This window comes from Manis pentadactyla, chromosome 12 (assembly GCF_030020395.1).
Source record: "Manis pentadactyla isolate mManPen7 chromosome 12, mManPen7.hap1, whole genome shotgun sequence".
Taxonomy (NCBI): Eukaryota; Metazoa; Chordata; class Mammalia; order Pholidota; family Manidae; genus Manis; species Manis pentadactyla.
The window spans coordinates 53,000,377-53,016,198 of NC_080030.1; the positions used below are offsets into that span (position 1 = coordinate 53,000,377).

The 15,822-nt window shown below is 41.4% G+C and overlaps 1 protein-coding gene across 6 annotated transcripts in view; it reads left to right on the top strand.

Annotated features, from left to right (window-relative positions):
• NHSL1 (NHS like 1) overlaps positions 1–15,822 on the top strand; it is a 219,462-nt gene that overhangs the window by 157,179 nt on the left and 46,461 nt on the right. For 5 of the 6 annotated variants that reach the window (XM_057489155.1, XM_057489156.1, XM_036903675.2 and 2 more), the window contains exon 2: positions 3,844–3,996. In XM_057489155.1, the coding sequence (XP_057345138.1) occupies positions 3,844–3,996 (153 nt within the window). Of the gene's footprint in view, positions 1–376; positions 1,114–3,843; positions 3,997–15,822 lie in introns of those variants that run through there. The other variant, XM_036903677.2, reaches the window with a different exon arrangement.

A 15,822-nucleotide genomic window follows, 5' to 3' on the forward strand; every position in this document is an offset into this window, starting at 1 on the left:
TTTTCATATTTTCTGATCTGCATTCTTTTCCTTTTTGTTCCTGTCCCTTTACTCTGGAATATCTTTTTCTAGTGCCCGCTTATCTATCATTATTTCTGATTCTTCCCTCTTTATTTGAACCCCAGTTCTCTGAGGTCAATTTCAAATGGACAAAAGAACGAGAACTCAGTTCAGTATATTTGAGTTAAAGAGAAACCCAAATAATGTTTTGTTTGAAATTACTCTTCTCCCTCACAGGGAGGGGAAAGTTGTGGAATTTTTCAAACCAGGCGCTTAGCTGATAATTAAATTACAAAGCTGATTCACAATCACTGGGGGGGGAAAAAACCCCACTGGGTGAGAAGACCAGGCATACTAATTTGCACTAAAATGCAACCAAGTCACATTTACAACTCCGTGGAGATTCTATTGTAAAGTTTTACTGCTTGTAAACGGTCCTTTGGTGTGGGAGGCAGAGCCTGGGGGCGTGGTCAGGGAAACAATAGTTCAGCTCTTTTTTCCCCCCCGTAAATCAGTTCAAATGCCTGAATTAACTGGAGAGTCAAAGAATCAAAACAGGCTTGCTCTAAGACTTGTCAGCTCCAGTTAAAAGATCTGGATGTTCACAGTGGCCTAGTGAAAACGAGAAACACGTTTGCTTCACCTTGACTTCTGCGGAGGAAAATCTGCACTCCATTTGTGGACTCGAGAGAGGAAAACTTCGATCTGTCGGAGAGAACACTACATAAGTGAGCACCAACCCAGAAAGACTGATGTGGCAGTCATGCAAATAAGAACCGTGATTGGCTTTCTCTTTCTTTCTGCACACGTTGTCACAGGGCAGCTCTTAAGATTAGGTTTCAGTGGGAGCTTTTCAGGTTCAAGGACTGTTAATGGATTGTAACTGCCTGACACTAAGCTCAATCGCAGTTACATCGGCCCCCGGCAGATGTGTAACGATTTGGGACGGAGAAGAAAGTTCTGATCTGGAGCAGAGGGATGCAGCTTACCACCTGCTTGCTGAGCTGGGCTTTTAATGTGCTTTAAATTTCTAAGCCTGTGCAGGCATCCTGGAAATGGTGGTTTTCATTAATGCAAAGATCAAGTCTTTAATTAAGCTTTTTAAGAAGAAAAGTAAGTAGTTTCTCCCCACTATGTGGAGTGTGTGGGGTGTGTGTGTGTGTGATAGTTTATCCACGTGAGTGGTGGAATTAGTGTGAAACAGCATAATTAGCATGGGTTGAACTCTACTCTGTACCAGGTTGTTCAAATATCTCAGACTTTTGTAACTCTAGGACAGAATTCTGTGATTTTAGCATGTCTTATTTACTTACCGTTGGAATTTCAGGTGAATCAACTTGTTCTGTTCTTCCAAAAGAAGATTTCTGAAGAAGAGAAGAGAAAACTTGTGTTTACTTTATGTCCACTTTGACAGATGGTTTTTTAATTCTTTGGCTAAATGTTCGAGGAGCCCCTGGGTAATCCGTCACATATTTTGAGTGGAGACGGTCCTCTAAAGCTCCCTGGCACTCTCTATTAGGTATTTTAGAACTCGAGGACAAACTGTCTAGACAGAGCAGTTATTGTTGTAAAGTACACAGCTTTTGTGGTGTGGCTTCATTGTGTACTTACCACTGGTTTCAATTTCTTTAATTCAGGTGCTTCTTCATTCATTGGAAAATACAGTTATTACAAATACATGGGTTTTTTGTTTATTTTATTTGGCTTTTGGACCAGTGATTTAAATAAACTAGATAAATCTGGGCAGACAGGAGCATGGGTAAGAGAAACTTTGGAAGAAGCAACAAAGACCGGCACTCTGGGCTCATTTTCTGCAGCTCCCTTGGTTAAAGGCTCTTTGGATGGGCTGATCAAATCTGCGCTGGAAGAGTCCGCTCCACCAGGGGAGACAACTGCTCTTTCGTGGGAGACAGTTGGTAGCTGTGCGGTGGGGCTGGTGGTGTGATTACACAGACTCAGATACCATTACTCAGATTTGATGTGTAACTGGCAAATAGGAAGAGTTTCAATTTTCAATATTTTCTAACTGTGATATATGGCAGTTCAATCTTTCACATAAGTAGACATCACAGCACAAAACACTGTATTAACTATGGCTTCCCTTTGGGGGACAGTTGGTGAATTCTGCACAGTGCAAGATTCTCAGGTACGCAAATCAGAGCTAAGTCAGGTCTTTGTGGATTTTACGTGTTGTGATCAATATTTATATGCACACGTTACCTGAAATAGCAGGTGCCTAATTTACACATGTCTTTTGTCAAACATTAAAAGTAGAGAACAGCACAGGACATTTCTGTTTTCAACCTGATGTCTCCTCATTCTCAGTGTGTTTTTTTTGCCATTTAGCAAAGTGTGGAGAAGGCAGGATGATTAAAGAAATGAGTTACTTGGAGGCAAGGCTGGTAGAATTTAGTAGCTGTAGAAAAAGTAGTATATGGGGTCAGAGCTCATCTGTGGCTCAGGTTCCCAGGGGTGCTGAGAAAGGCTGTTTCTCTTCAGTGATGGTTCTCAAGTCAGGGGCTCCTTTAGGGTGATTTCACTGCTTCTGCCATAACCATGGTTTACATGAGTTATTTTATTAGCCAAGACTTTACATACATTCATTTGATCTTTATGATAGCTCTAATACCCATGCTATTAGGAACGTTGAGTTAATTTTGAAATATATTCAAAGAGGTTCAATGATTCAGACATGCATGTTGATCTTATTTTGAGAATATAGTTTGTGTCTCATTTCCAGGGACATATCATGCTGTAGAAATGAGTGTGCCCAGTGTGAACCCTACAGCATAGGTCCAAGCTGGGGAAGAGTCACTTCTGACTCACGATTCTAGTGTCCGCTGGTTGTACAGGTATTAGACTTGCCACCCCAGTAAAAGCCTCCGTATGGGGTCTTTCTATTAAACTTATTTGTTTCTTCCATGACCGGCTTACAGTGGCAGAAGAATAGTATTAAAAAATTGTTGATGAATTCGTTTGGTTCTCTCAGCCTCACACTGGGCCCCACTGCTACTCCATCTTCGGTTGTGCTGTCAGGAAACTAAGAGACAAAGAGGGCCTAAGCCTTATGGGGAATAAAGGAAAAGTAGTACAGAGATTCAGTGTACTGTTGCAATTACCTATCATTTCCCCCTCTAATGTTCTCATCTCTTTTGTGTTGGAGAAAAATTGAGTTGAGTTGGGTGTTGGGAGAACTCAATTGCATTGGGATTTTTTTAAAAAAACATTTTAATACAAAAGTGTACCATGAAAGCAAGAAACGCCGAGAAAATTTTGTAGCATAAATTGATTTCTACTTATGCTTTTTAATGTATTATATTGAATGTTTGTGTTTAATTTTATAAAATTTTAATTGCATTTATAATAGTTTTTTTAAATAATTCAGTAGAAGGGAAAGATTTGGTCTCAACCTTTTGACAGGAAATTTGTTTCTGTCTTGACAGTCTCACATTTATTGATGGCATTGTATAATTATTGAATAATACATTTGTTGTGGTAGAGTTAAGCAGGAATTGGAGGTCTCTATCAATTTTGTCAATTATTTTCCAGCATTAGAGTGGAGGAAGGGCCTAAAACACTGAGAAGCAATTAATGGAGCAAACAATTCTACCAAAATATTGTGAGGGATGATGGACAGTTTCAGGTTTTTTTTAGAGGCAAAACACTGTAAGAAGGACCCCTGGAGTCTTGGATTAAATCTTATTTGGAATTTGCGCCATTTCCCCCTTGCTGGCCCTTACCCCATAGACATGCTAGGCAGCAAAAACCCATCTTGATGTAATACCTTTGGAGCCAATGAAGCTTAGTTTGACACTTGAATTTATTCTATCTTTCCTTCTCCAGCGGTTTCCAACCTAGATGAGGAGAGTAGATGGACAGTCCACTACACAGCTCCATGGCACCAGCAGGAGAATGTGTTCCTTCCCGCCACAAGACCCCCCTGTGTAGAGGACCTGCACCGCCAAGCCAAGCTCAACCTCAAATCAGTATTAAGGGGTAAGATTTCACCCTGCAAGCTTATTGTTCTTGGATTACAGATTGTTAGATCTGAAAGCATAAATTTGCTATTTGTAAAAGAAGACCTATTTGTAATGAACATATAGTATGTTCTTTCTTCTTAAGATGTCATACTCAATATGTACTACATGCCTAATAGGTTCTGGTCTCTGTAGAAACCTGCCTATTTACAGATATGCAAATCCGTCCTCCAAGAGCCCAGCCCTGCTTAGGAACCCTGAGCATTGGTTAAACCACCAGTACTAATTTAATCCAAATAAACCCATGCTGACATGGGAAATTTTGCCACTGCAAATCTGTTAAAATGAGTACTTTCTAATGGTTTGTGCTGTTGAGTTCAAGTTGGGTGGAAGGGGGACCTATGTATTCAAAGTGGTTTGATGTATCATAACTTGGGCAGCAGCCAACTGGGCTCCTGCCAAGTGTAATTCAGTCAACAGATGGGCAGAGTACACTGTGGTCAGGAGCAACTGTAAGAAGAGTGTGCTCCTATATCTAGTTTAAAAGTCTCAATTTTAGTTCAGTTTTTCGGTCATGTTAAGAAGTGTAAATGTGTGGCGAGGAAGACTTCCTAGAAGTGCCAAACAAGGGAGGAAGTTCTTTTAAAAGAGGAAGGAGTGATTCTTAAGATTCAGAGCCTTTTTCTTAAAACAGCAGACCAAAACTCTCCTCTGTCAGATGCTGCTTCTACCAGGTTTCTCTGCTGCGCAAGATTTGGGACACAGTTTTACTAAAAAAGTAGTTGCTGTTTATCTGAAATTTAATTTAACTGGGTGTTCTGTGTCTTATCTAATAGTGAAAGACTCAAGTCTGGAAGAAATCTGGTTTTGATTTCCAGGAAAACCCACCACGAGGCTCCCGTGTCACATTTATTAAACACTTGCCAGTAGGCCAAGTAGAGTTCTAAGCCCATTATACGTATTATCTCATTTAATCCTCACAATAATCCGGCTGCTTACTATTACTACACCAATTTTATAGATGATGAAATGGAGAAGCAAAGATTAGAAACTTACCTAAGATCTCAAAGCGAGTGGTAGAACAAGGATTTCAACTTGGACAGTCTAAGGCAGTCTAAGGCTAATGTTCTTAACTGCTGCAGTATATTGCCTATAACAATCATTTGTTGGGAATCCATCATTCTGGCAGAAATGCAGAATACAAAGGCAGGGTCTTGACTCTCAGCAGATTTATCCTTTTATCTGTAGGGCAAATTACAATGAGAAAAGTACTCAAACAGGTGTGCCAAAATTGTTGTATAGGAATTAAAGAAAGCAGATAACTTCTGCTTAGAGAAGGAAGGAATAGCTATCAATAACCTCACAACACATTTGGTATTCTGAACAGAACTCTACAAACATTTAAAATCATAGCCCTATTTTTTCTTCCTTTCATCTCTTTTAATGCTTAGATTATGTCATATGTATCTTAGGGTATCTGGAGTCTCACAGACTTAGCATTGGACTGTGCAGAAATGAGGACATGATTGAGTTGCCCTTTTCATTTACCCTAGTAACCTGTTTATTTAGTGACTACAAGCTTAAGTGAGAAGAATTGCATTCCTTGGGCTCTTTTTCTCAGCCCATTCCCTGGCCTTGGAGTTGGACTTTGTTGCTTGCATGATGTACCTAAATCCAACCAAAATTTCTTTTAGATCCCTTTGGTTCCTACTGGTTTATCTTTAGTAAAGTTTGACAAAGAGCTTCTCTACTTGTAGCTCACCTTCCTCCACCAAATAATTAATAAGAATATTAAATGGCACAGTTCCCAGGACAAACCCCTGGGGCAGCACCATTGTGAACGTTTCTCTCAGAGCTGTGCAAGGTCTGGCTTGTAGACACTTTCAGGAAGGTATGTATGACTGAATATTCAGGCCCAGCTTTTTTTTTTGATCACTCTCCAGGAAATTATGCTTTACTACCTCTTTCATTTATTTTCAAGCACCAGATCAGAAGGTCCCTTTTCTCCCCTCAGAAAAACATCTGTATACAGATTTTTCCGGTTTTATTTTCCTTTGGACTGTTCAGTAGATCCATATGAAATATCATCACCACTGGTTTTGCCTACACTTGAATTTTATTTTGAAAAGGTAAATGCTTTAGTAATTACCTTAATGCCCTAAATTGTTCATCAAAGGGATTTACTACTAATAAAATTAATAACTTTGGAAAATTCTTGGAGTTAGACTTTTAAACTAGATTTAAACATGCCTTAAGAGATTTTAGTGAAATAATTTTAAGAACAGTCATTAAGAAAGATGAGATGAGAAAGTGTTTGAGTTTTTTTCTTCATTTATTCACTACCAATCACATATACAGAACTTCCTGTAACGCTCTCCCTACACCATGTAAGCCACCTGAGATAAACACAACGTGAGTGCAGACTATATATTGCCTCATTATCAGTGAACATAATAAAGAAAAAATCCAGACCCCAAATGTAAGGCACTGTTATGTGTTATATAAGGTTATCAGTTTAAGTTAACTTGACTCTAACATTCTCTACTTAAAAATATAGAAAGGTAGCTATTATTCACAATGAGTATTATATTTTGTTCCTTCTGTTCTTCCTGTCTATAATTTTAAGGAAGGAATACTGTTCTTTAATATTAAATAGGTTGATGCTTTTCCATAATCATTAAATGCTCATTGTATGAACTGTTCTGTCAGTTTTTATGGGGACCATAGCTCACCTCTTGAGGATCATAAAATGGAGGGAAATGATATAGTGAGTACTAATAAGTCCACAACTAAGTGTTGTAAACATTTGCCTAATAAAGGAATGTGAGAGCACTTATGGTCAGTACAGTGATTGAGGAAGGTATGAGTTTACTGAAAAATGATTTCATAAAAAAAAACAAGATATAAAGGCAGATAATAGACATAGTTAATTTAACAATATTTGAGCATCAGTTCTGTACTGTGCCAGGAGTTTTTGAATGAATGGGTAAAAGTTTATGAGTCCCTAGGGCACCCAGGGAGAGAGCTCTGTCAGCTAAAGAAGCACAGCACTGGGAGACTCTCCCCGCTGCGACTGCCCCCTGGAGAGGAGATGGGTTTTCACAACGGGTAGAGTGGCCTGTGGATTGCCTGGGGCAGGGGGCTTCCATGTGCGCGGTTTCACTCTGTTCTGGTACACATAGAGCAGAGACCTTGTGAATTTGTTGATGGCCAGTCTCTAGAGAATTTGATAGAATTGGTTGGCCATGACCTTAAACCAAACTATTTGGTTTTGTTGATTTATTGTTTTATTAGAGATTTAGGTAAAGATTTACTGCTAATGATGACAGAAATGTGCACCTAAACTTAAAGTTAGTATTTTGATATTTGGCTCAACAGGACATCTGGCTAGCAGTGAATTGTGAGTTTCTAAAGATCGAGCCCATTATCCATAATAAATTCACTCAGGTTTTTACTGAATTTCCAGAAGAATTATACCCTTTTAATCTCTGCAGTTGTTTGAACCCTTCATGAACTTCATCAGAGTTGGTTGTGATGATGAGTTAACTTTTGTCTAAGTCAGTGTTTATCTGGGTAGTTTTTCGATGTATTAAAGGAGCCCCACTTAAGTGGAGAAGGGGGAATTGAAGGGTGGGGGATGGGCATGCTCAGGCTCATTGAAAAGTTCAGGTTTCCTTTCTTTACATCCTATAGACCTCACTCAGTAATTATGAGCACATTAAAGGCTGAAATAAAGACATTTTATTTTTAAGATTCCATCTTCAAAAACCCTGGTGGGGAAAGAGATAAGCATGATTTCTCCCAGCATGTTTAACAAGCAGTTGAGTTGCTGTGGCCATGTACACTTCTGCCTGAACCAGGTCGCAGAGCGTCTGCTGTTGGCATCAGGACTATTACCTGGTCATGGCGCTTTATCCTGAAGAAAGACATTTTAGCAGGTCCTCCTGCTCTGTGGCTGTAGAATAGGAGTATAAGTACAGGAGAATGTTAAGTCTGGCCTGTGTTGAATCAAAGTCAGGGCTTATATGAATTAGGTAGGAATTGAGGATTTACAATGTGAAAAAGTGACTATTTGTACCAAGGGATTAAAGACAATGGTTTTTGTGTGTGTATACACACCAGCCTGTTCCACCTTAGAGAATGGTGCACCCTTATTAAAATTATGGACAAGGTTTCCAAGTAGTTTCAGCCAGGTTTCTCTGCAGTTCCTGACAAACAGACTTTAAGGGTCTCTGTATCTGTGTTGCATTGTCGTGAAGTTCCCTTTTGAGTAAGCCTGATCTAGGAAAGCTTGTAAGGTTCTCTCTGGATTTGGTGAGGAACCTCGGCTGTCTTATCTGTCTGCCTTGAGCACATGGGTCCCTGGGATATCCTAGATGCCCTGTGGTTTGAGCTATAGATTCGCCTGGGGTCCTGCCTGTGGCACTTCTCCCAGGATTTTCTCTGAGATGTCTTTATAGGTATGGCCTTGTGTTTGTTGACTGAAAGCTCCCTCTGTTGAAATGAGGCATCTGCTCACCACTTTAGACAGACCCAAGATGAACATCTGTTTTGCCCACCTTGTGCTTATGACATTGAATTCATCTTTTTCTTTTCTGTCATTAAAAAAAAATTATGACACATAATATAGACAAATATGTAAAACATGTGCACTTTAATAGAAAACATCTATTTACCATGGTTAAAAAATAGAATATGCCCTAAACTCCAGAAACCGCCTTCCTGTTCTTGCTTTCTAATAGAAAAGTCCAGGTTTAATGAAAAGTACATGGGTCACATCTAGGTTCAGATTCTATTTTGTGCTAGATACATATGATTTGAGTTTAATTTTGAGTTTGTTTCTTCAACAGTTTGCACTTGTTTTCTCATCTATGAAATAAAGATCATACCTGTTTTCATGGGAATAAAATTAACTACTTATGTCAAGTACCTCAAAGCACATGCTCTTCAGTGGGCAAGCTGGCCGTGCTTGTGGAGGCAAGGGTGTATTTTGATTCAAGCACAGTGGAGTATAGATAAAATTTTATCAGTCTCAGCCCTCTTACCCAAATGGCTGTCGTGATTTAGCTGATGTGCTTTCCCTCCCACCCATTATGCTTGGGAAGCCGTCGGGAGGAGGGTGAGAGGCAGCGAACAGGGAGCATGGTCACATGACGCGTGAGAGCCAGGTCATCCCATCCACAGAAGCCGCTGCCGTTTTTCCCCGCTCACCATCAGCTGGAAGGGACCTCCCAGGTCCTCTGGTTAATAAGTCCCCTTTTCATCTGGTAGATAGGTAAACCAAGGCCCATAGGCATGAAGGGATCTCTTTATAGTACTTTGCAGTTTCCAGATGACTGTGCTGGGACTCGAAGTCAGGTTTCTTGCTCAGCCTGTGCTGGCCTGTGTGGATCTCAGGTCCTGAGGGCACTGAGGAGATTTGTCCCTTTGAGGCCTCTTTGGTGCTCTCCACTTTCCAAAAGGTGGTGGGGACAGGGCTAAGTCTGGGAATCTGAAGGCCCAAGGCAGATTTGCTTTCTTTAGCCAGTCAACTTGAGAAATGCCCACAGATGCCCAAAGGTGATGGTGTCACTGTTGCTTATGAAATCTCTGCACTTCTTGCTGATTTCCCTGAAATTCAAAAAGTTTAAGAGACATAAAGGAAACTTCATCATGAGACATCATTATGGCTAATACCCAAACCGTCTTTTATTCTAATAGCATTTGGTGCATACTGTTAGGGATATAATAGGTCATTAGTACCTCAATGGACTTAAAAAAAGGAAAAAAGAGGCACACATCATACAGGGCACAAGAGAAAGAAAGATAAGGGTACCAGTGAGTTAGCACTTGCAGCTGAATATACTCCTGGCCTCATTCTTTACCTGTGCTCTTCCTGAAGAATCTTTTGGTAAAATTGATATGTAAAAGGAGCAGGTAAACTGTCACTGCTTAAAGAAAGGTTATTTTTAAGTTTGACAAGAAACATTAAATTATATTTACTCATTCGTATAGAATTTTAACTTATTTTCTACTTGAAACATTATAGGCATGGAATTGGAGGCAGGGGAGGAGTGGTACTTTATTCTGAAAAAAGACACTAAACAGAGGTAGGAAATATAATTGTCTCATCTTCCTTAAACCGCAGCAGCATTCTTTAGCCAGTCAACTTAAGAAATTCTCAAAGCACATGCTCCTCAGTGGACAAGCTGGCAATGCTTGTGGAGCTGTCTTGTTCTGCTGTCATCTTGTTCTGCTGTCATTAACTATTTAAGGAAATAAGACGAGGGGCCAGAACCCTGATTCCTGTGCTGCAAGGAGCCTGTGGGACACTGGGAAATCATATCCCATTTTTGTACTTGGCTTCCTTGTCTGCAAAACAATTTGTGATGTCTGAGTTCCCTTTTAAGCTCTAAAATTCTAATTGGCCTCTCAGCACTTAACTGCTGAAGGTGATATGTGTGAAGTGTATTGACACAAAGATATAACTTACTGTGGAGCCTTAATTTCTAACAAACTGGTTGTCTAAGATCTAAGTTCGTGTTGACACAGTAATTTCCCAAGTGCTTCCTGCACGTAACTTACTGGGCTGGATATTGTAGCCGCATCAAAGATGAATGACATGGCTGCTTTCCAGCAGAAGCCTACAGCCAGCAGGAGAGATAAGGTGTCTGTATGAGTAACTCACCTACAAGGTTGGTGATGGTGATATTGTTGAGCCTCACCCCTCCCTGCCTCCGGATGTTGTCTTTAAAACATAGATCTAATCATGCTCCTCCTTTGTTAAAAATTTTTTACCAGCTCCTCTCACTGACCAGATGAAACCTAAGCTCCTTAGCGCGGGAGAGCCTTCACGATCTGACCCTGTTTGTCTAGCCTCATCTGCCCAGTCACCTTCTCCCCCATGCTTCCCTGCCCCCCACCACGTTCTTCACCTGTGCTGTCACGCCCAAGGATAATAAAGCCTTTCAGCAGGCTTGCTCACTGGTCTTTTCCTCCTTCTCTGTAATGCATGTCCCAGGGGACTCCTCCTTCCTTTGAACCATGACCGCTCACACCCGGACCACTCCTATTACCCCTTTGAGTCATCCTGTGGGTGCCTGGGTTCCCACAAAACTTTGCTGGACTCCCCATGGCAGACCCGGGCATGCCTTCTGCACTTTTCCACATATTTCCATAGAACCTTAGATCCCTCCATTAAACTGTTTATACTATGCTGTGTCTCCGTGCTTCTATCCCCACCTGACAGACACTTGGGGGCAGGACTTCTCTTGTCATTTGTGTGACCCCAGCACACAGCCCAGTACATGGTACTGTGAACACTGTTGTCAGTGGAGGTCTGGGAACCGTCATCCCAGAACAGTGAAAACGCTGGAGCTTGGAGACTAGGGACAGGGACAGCCAGCACACTCGAGAAGGCTTTGTCTAGGAGGCTGGGTAGGAGACGTTGGTAAAGAGTAGTTGGGGAAGAAAGTAAACCAGGATGGGCGGTCAGCATGGTGCTTACAGGTGGGGACAGTCTGAGGCGGCTGCTGAATTGGTTATTAAGTGGCCATCAGTGACCTTCAGAAGAGTGGTTTCAAGGTAAGTCTGGATTTAAGAAGCCAGATGTTATGAGGTAAGAATTATTTTTATAAGCAGAAAATAGTACAAGTAATGTTTTAAGAAATAAAGCAGTAGAGTAAATGATGTCAACAAAGCAAGGAGACAAGCGCCAGTATTTTGAGGTGGTGGCAGAGCAGGAGTATTATTATTAGTTGTTTTAAAACTAGAGCCAATTAAAACATGGTTGTAGATAAAAGGAGCCCACAGGAGGGGAGAGATTGCTGATACAGAGAGAGAATGGGAGGGTGGGAGGGCGCTCCTGAGGAGGCCTAGGCCAGGAGCCCGGCAACAGCAGAGGTCAGGTTTCAACTCATGTCTCCTAGAGAGAGAACTGAGGAAAGCGTGTTTTGAGATAGAGCAAAAGGAAAGAGAAGTTAGTTTTTCTTTAAGTGGTGATGGAGGCTTAATGGAAATGTGGTCCCAACTAGTTCTTTGGAGAGAGGAATGACTTCATTTTATGCTCTCTTGTTCAGTGCTTGTGAATTTAGCTAGGCTGGCTTTTCAAAGAGAAATGATAATGTTATTAAAGTCTCTTTTTTTTTTATGTTTGGTATTTCATTAGACTTGTTTTAGAATTTTCGTTCTTAGGGAAAGTAGCCCAACCTGACGGAACAGTAGATTAAATTCTCTATGGAGAGAAGGGCAAAGCTGACCAGCATGAGGAATTAGGAACTGATACCCAGAAGAGGCTGTTTAACTTCTCTTGCTGGATTTAGTGGCTTATGGAAGTTTTCATAATACTAACCAACTCTGCGAATGGTAACCCTGAAAGAGTGGTTAACCTGTGACAGACATGTAAGGTGAAAGAGCAGAGGAAATGAACAGTTTTTGCTTTTTCAGTAGGTGAAGAGACATGTTCTTTTTTGGTAATGGTAAGCCACACACACAAGTTAGGATAGCAAGGACAGTCATTTAAATGATCCAGGGCTTAACAAAGCACTATGATTGTTCAAACAGTAGGCCTTTTGTTTTGTTTTTGTGTCCATAGCCAGTCTGCTGTCAGCAATTCTATTTTAATTCCTGATAAAGTGAGTAACTCGAGTGGCCTCTATATTTTGCTCAGCACAGCATAAAAACACTACCTTGAAGGTACTGTGGATAAGGTTTGTTATCACTCACTGCACATCTGAAGTCTCTGGTGTTGGGTTAGAATCTTTGCAGGCTGTTCAATCTCGAGTAACCTTGGTGATGCTTCACTACTGCCAACTATAGGGCTTTTTCATTCTACAGTGAAACGAGATCACCTCCGGTTTAGCTGCGCTCTGTTGGTGTGCAACCAGAACTTGCAGACTCTTAACACACTCACATTAATCTTGGGCCTCAGAAAGCTTTCACCTCAGTCTCAACCAGATTTAGTTTTCTTCAAGCCTCCTTAAATTAATCTGGACCTGTGAAGAGAAGAAATGTTAAAAACTCATTTTTCAAAATGGCAAATAACATTTTAAGAGTAATTCTTTCTATAGTTTTCAATGAAACATAAAGCTAATAGTTTTATCCAACTGCTTAAATTTTAATATTTAATTCCTAATTTGGGGGGGAGGTTTTTATTCCACTTTAATAGGGATTAACCATGGAAGGAGAATATTAGTCAAAAGACCTTTCTTTTTACCCTTCTACAGAAAATGAAATCACCTGTGGTATTTAATGTCAACTAGAAACATACTGGCCCCAGGATATGGGGGTGGGGTGGGGGTGGGGGGCCATGTGCAGTGGAAAGGAAGACTTTGCAATACATGCTAATACATTAGGAAGCAAACTTGTTTCCTGCCTGACCATTGTGCTCATGACACAGTTCATAGTGTGTTTCCTGTCCGTGGTAGTCCACCTTCCCCATCCTGGTCAATTTATTTCCCCAAACACACCATGTAGATGGAGATGAGAAGTCATTTGAATTGTGCTCTCATAGTATTTGGGAATATGAATTCAGCAGTCTGCTTGTCATTCATTTATTTTCTCTCCTGTGGCAAAGAAACCCATCCAAACCCATCTACTCTCTTCCATCGTATTCCTTCCTGCCTCAAATTTTCTGGGAGCTTTCAGTGAAAATGAAGCTTTCCCAATGCATTTGTTCCATCTGACCAGAAATCTTTTGGGTTGCCCATGAGGCAGTTAGTTTTTTAATACTGGATTTAGTCATTGTAGGGAAAATAAAAGTTCCTGTGGCCAGGATTCTCACCTCAGCCTGGTCGGTTTGCCCACTGCACACATGTGGGCAATACATTATTATTGACTATACATAAAGAGTTCTGCCCAGTGCTCTGGGCTGCATGGCTGCACGGCTGCAAGGCTGTAAGGCTACAGGAGAGCAGAGCAGAGGCTGGAGTGGTGGCAGCGCCAAGGACAGAGACTGAGACGGCTGTGGGGGCAGAGAGGCCCAGAAGCAGAGGCTGGCTTGCTGCATGCAGACTTGCTCTTAGGTGGACAGGATTCTAGCGCTTGACCTGTCACTGTGGGAATAAATTTGGATAGAAACCTTTTCACCCCAAGAACATTCCATTATCATTTTTCAGTCTCACTGAATCAGGAGCGAACTTGCCTGGGGCTGAAACCCATTGATGAGCCAGTCAGTTTCCCTGAAATTCTGCTGAGACTGTGGTTTTTTACACAGATAAACCAGATAGAGCACTGAACATCATAATCTTCCCCATCTCATCCCCTCCCAACCTGCTTTTCCCTCCTCTAATATCTTGAACACACAATTGGGGGCCCTCCTCCATCAAATGCTATATTGATGCTGGCCCCAACCCAGACTCCTTAATAAACACTGAGAACATGGCTGGCAGAGCAGATCAATAGGCAGGTCATATGTCTTAGGTTAATTAAGGTGGGAAGTGTGGCCAAGGGTAAAATGCACCTTGGAGATGAATGGGCTGACCCCTCTATCTTGTAACCACAGTGCTCTCTTAAATACTGATTGTCCATTCATTTCATGGACTCACTGAGACCGGCTGGTCAACCACACTAAGTCAAATTCTGTAGGACTTAGAAACCATTTAGGAGGACATTGACTTTTACTTTCAGGCCCTGGGAGGCCATTGGCGAGGTCTGACATAATCTGACTCGTTGTTTTTAAATGGCTCAGTCTGGTTCTGGGTTAGAAATTCACAGTAAGGGGATCAAGGGTGGATTTAGGAGTCTGGGTGGAGATTCCCACACTAGCTAGTTGAGAGGTGGTGCTGGCCTGAATCAGGATGCTTCCTTTGCAGTTGGAGTTGAAATGGGATATTAAAAACAAGAACTTTCTGATCATTTTAAGGGAATCTTGGCAGTTAAGATACACCTACAGTAGCAAAATCAAAGCATTTTCTGAAACAAAGTAGTATTAGGAACTAAAAGTAAACACCAGATACAGCATGTCTCTCCCTCTACATTGATCCAACCCTATCAGCTCAATTCCTCACCCTTTGTTTTCTGATTTCCTCTTACATTATTCTGTTGGTGGCTATGGATCATTTGTGATATAACATATAAAACAGTTTAACCCACATTTCCCCTTGGGCCTTTCAGCATTTCTCATTGGGATATGTAGGAAATCTCAAACTATCATAATTCTAGTTCCCTCTTACCTGGCACCTCTTCTAAGTAGAGAAACCTTTTCCTCTTCTACTTTCCCCTCTACCCACCATGGTATTATGCCGACCACCTTCCATTTTGTTTCTTCTTCTCGGTAGGTCCTTTCCTTACTCTGGACCACCTTTCTCAGTGTGGCTCCCAGACCAGCAGCATCAGCCTCACACCAGAACGTCAGGTTCTCTGGCCTCAGCCCAGACCGCCTGAATGAGACACTCTGGGAGTGGGCCCGACAAGGCCTCCAGGTTATCCTGATGCACCTTCATTTGGAGAACCTCTGCTCCATAAATTGTCTTGTGCACTTGTTTATCAATCAGCTAAATGGTAAGCATCTCGAGAGTTGGAACACAGCTCTTCAACCCGTCTAGCTCATTGCAAGTCAGGATGCGGACACGCTACTATCCGCTTTCAGAGTTTGTGTTCTTGTTGCTGCCGTCACCTCTCTGCTCAGGCTGTTAGCTGAAGGCGAGCTCCCTTCAGGAGAGCTTCCTTTGTCTGGGCACCTGGGTGATAGCTGACACATTTTCTGATTGGCCCTCTCTTTTTTTCTAACACATAGTAAAGCAAATTATACTCTAGCACCTGGGCATTTTTTCTTATGTGCACAGTTAAGAGAAGAGATATTTACTTCCAGAACTTTTAGAGAGGCTCAGGCTTAATCATTAAAGCCATACATTTCCTCTTTATCCTC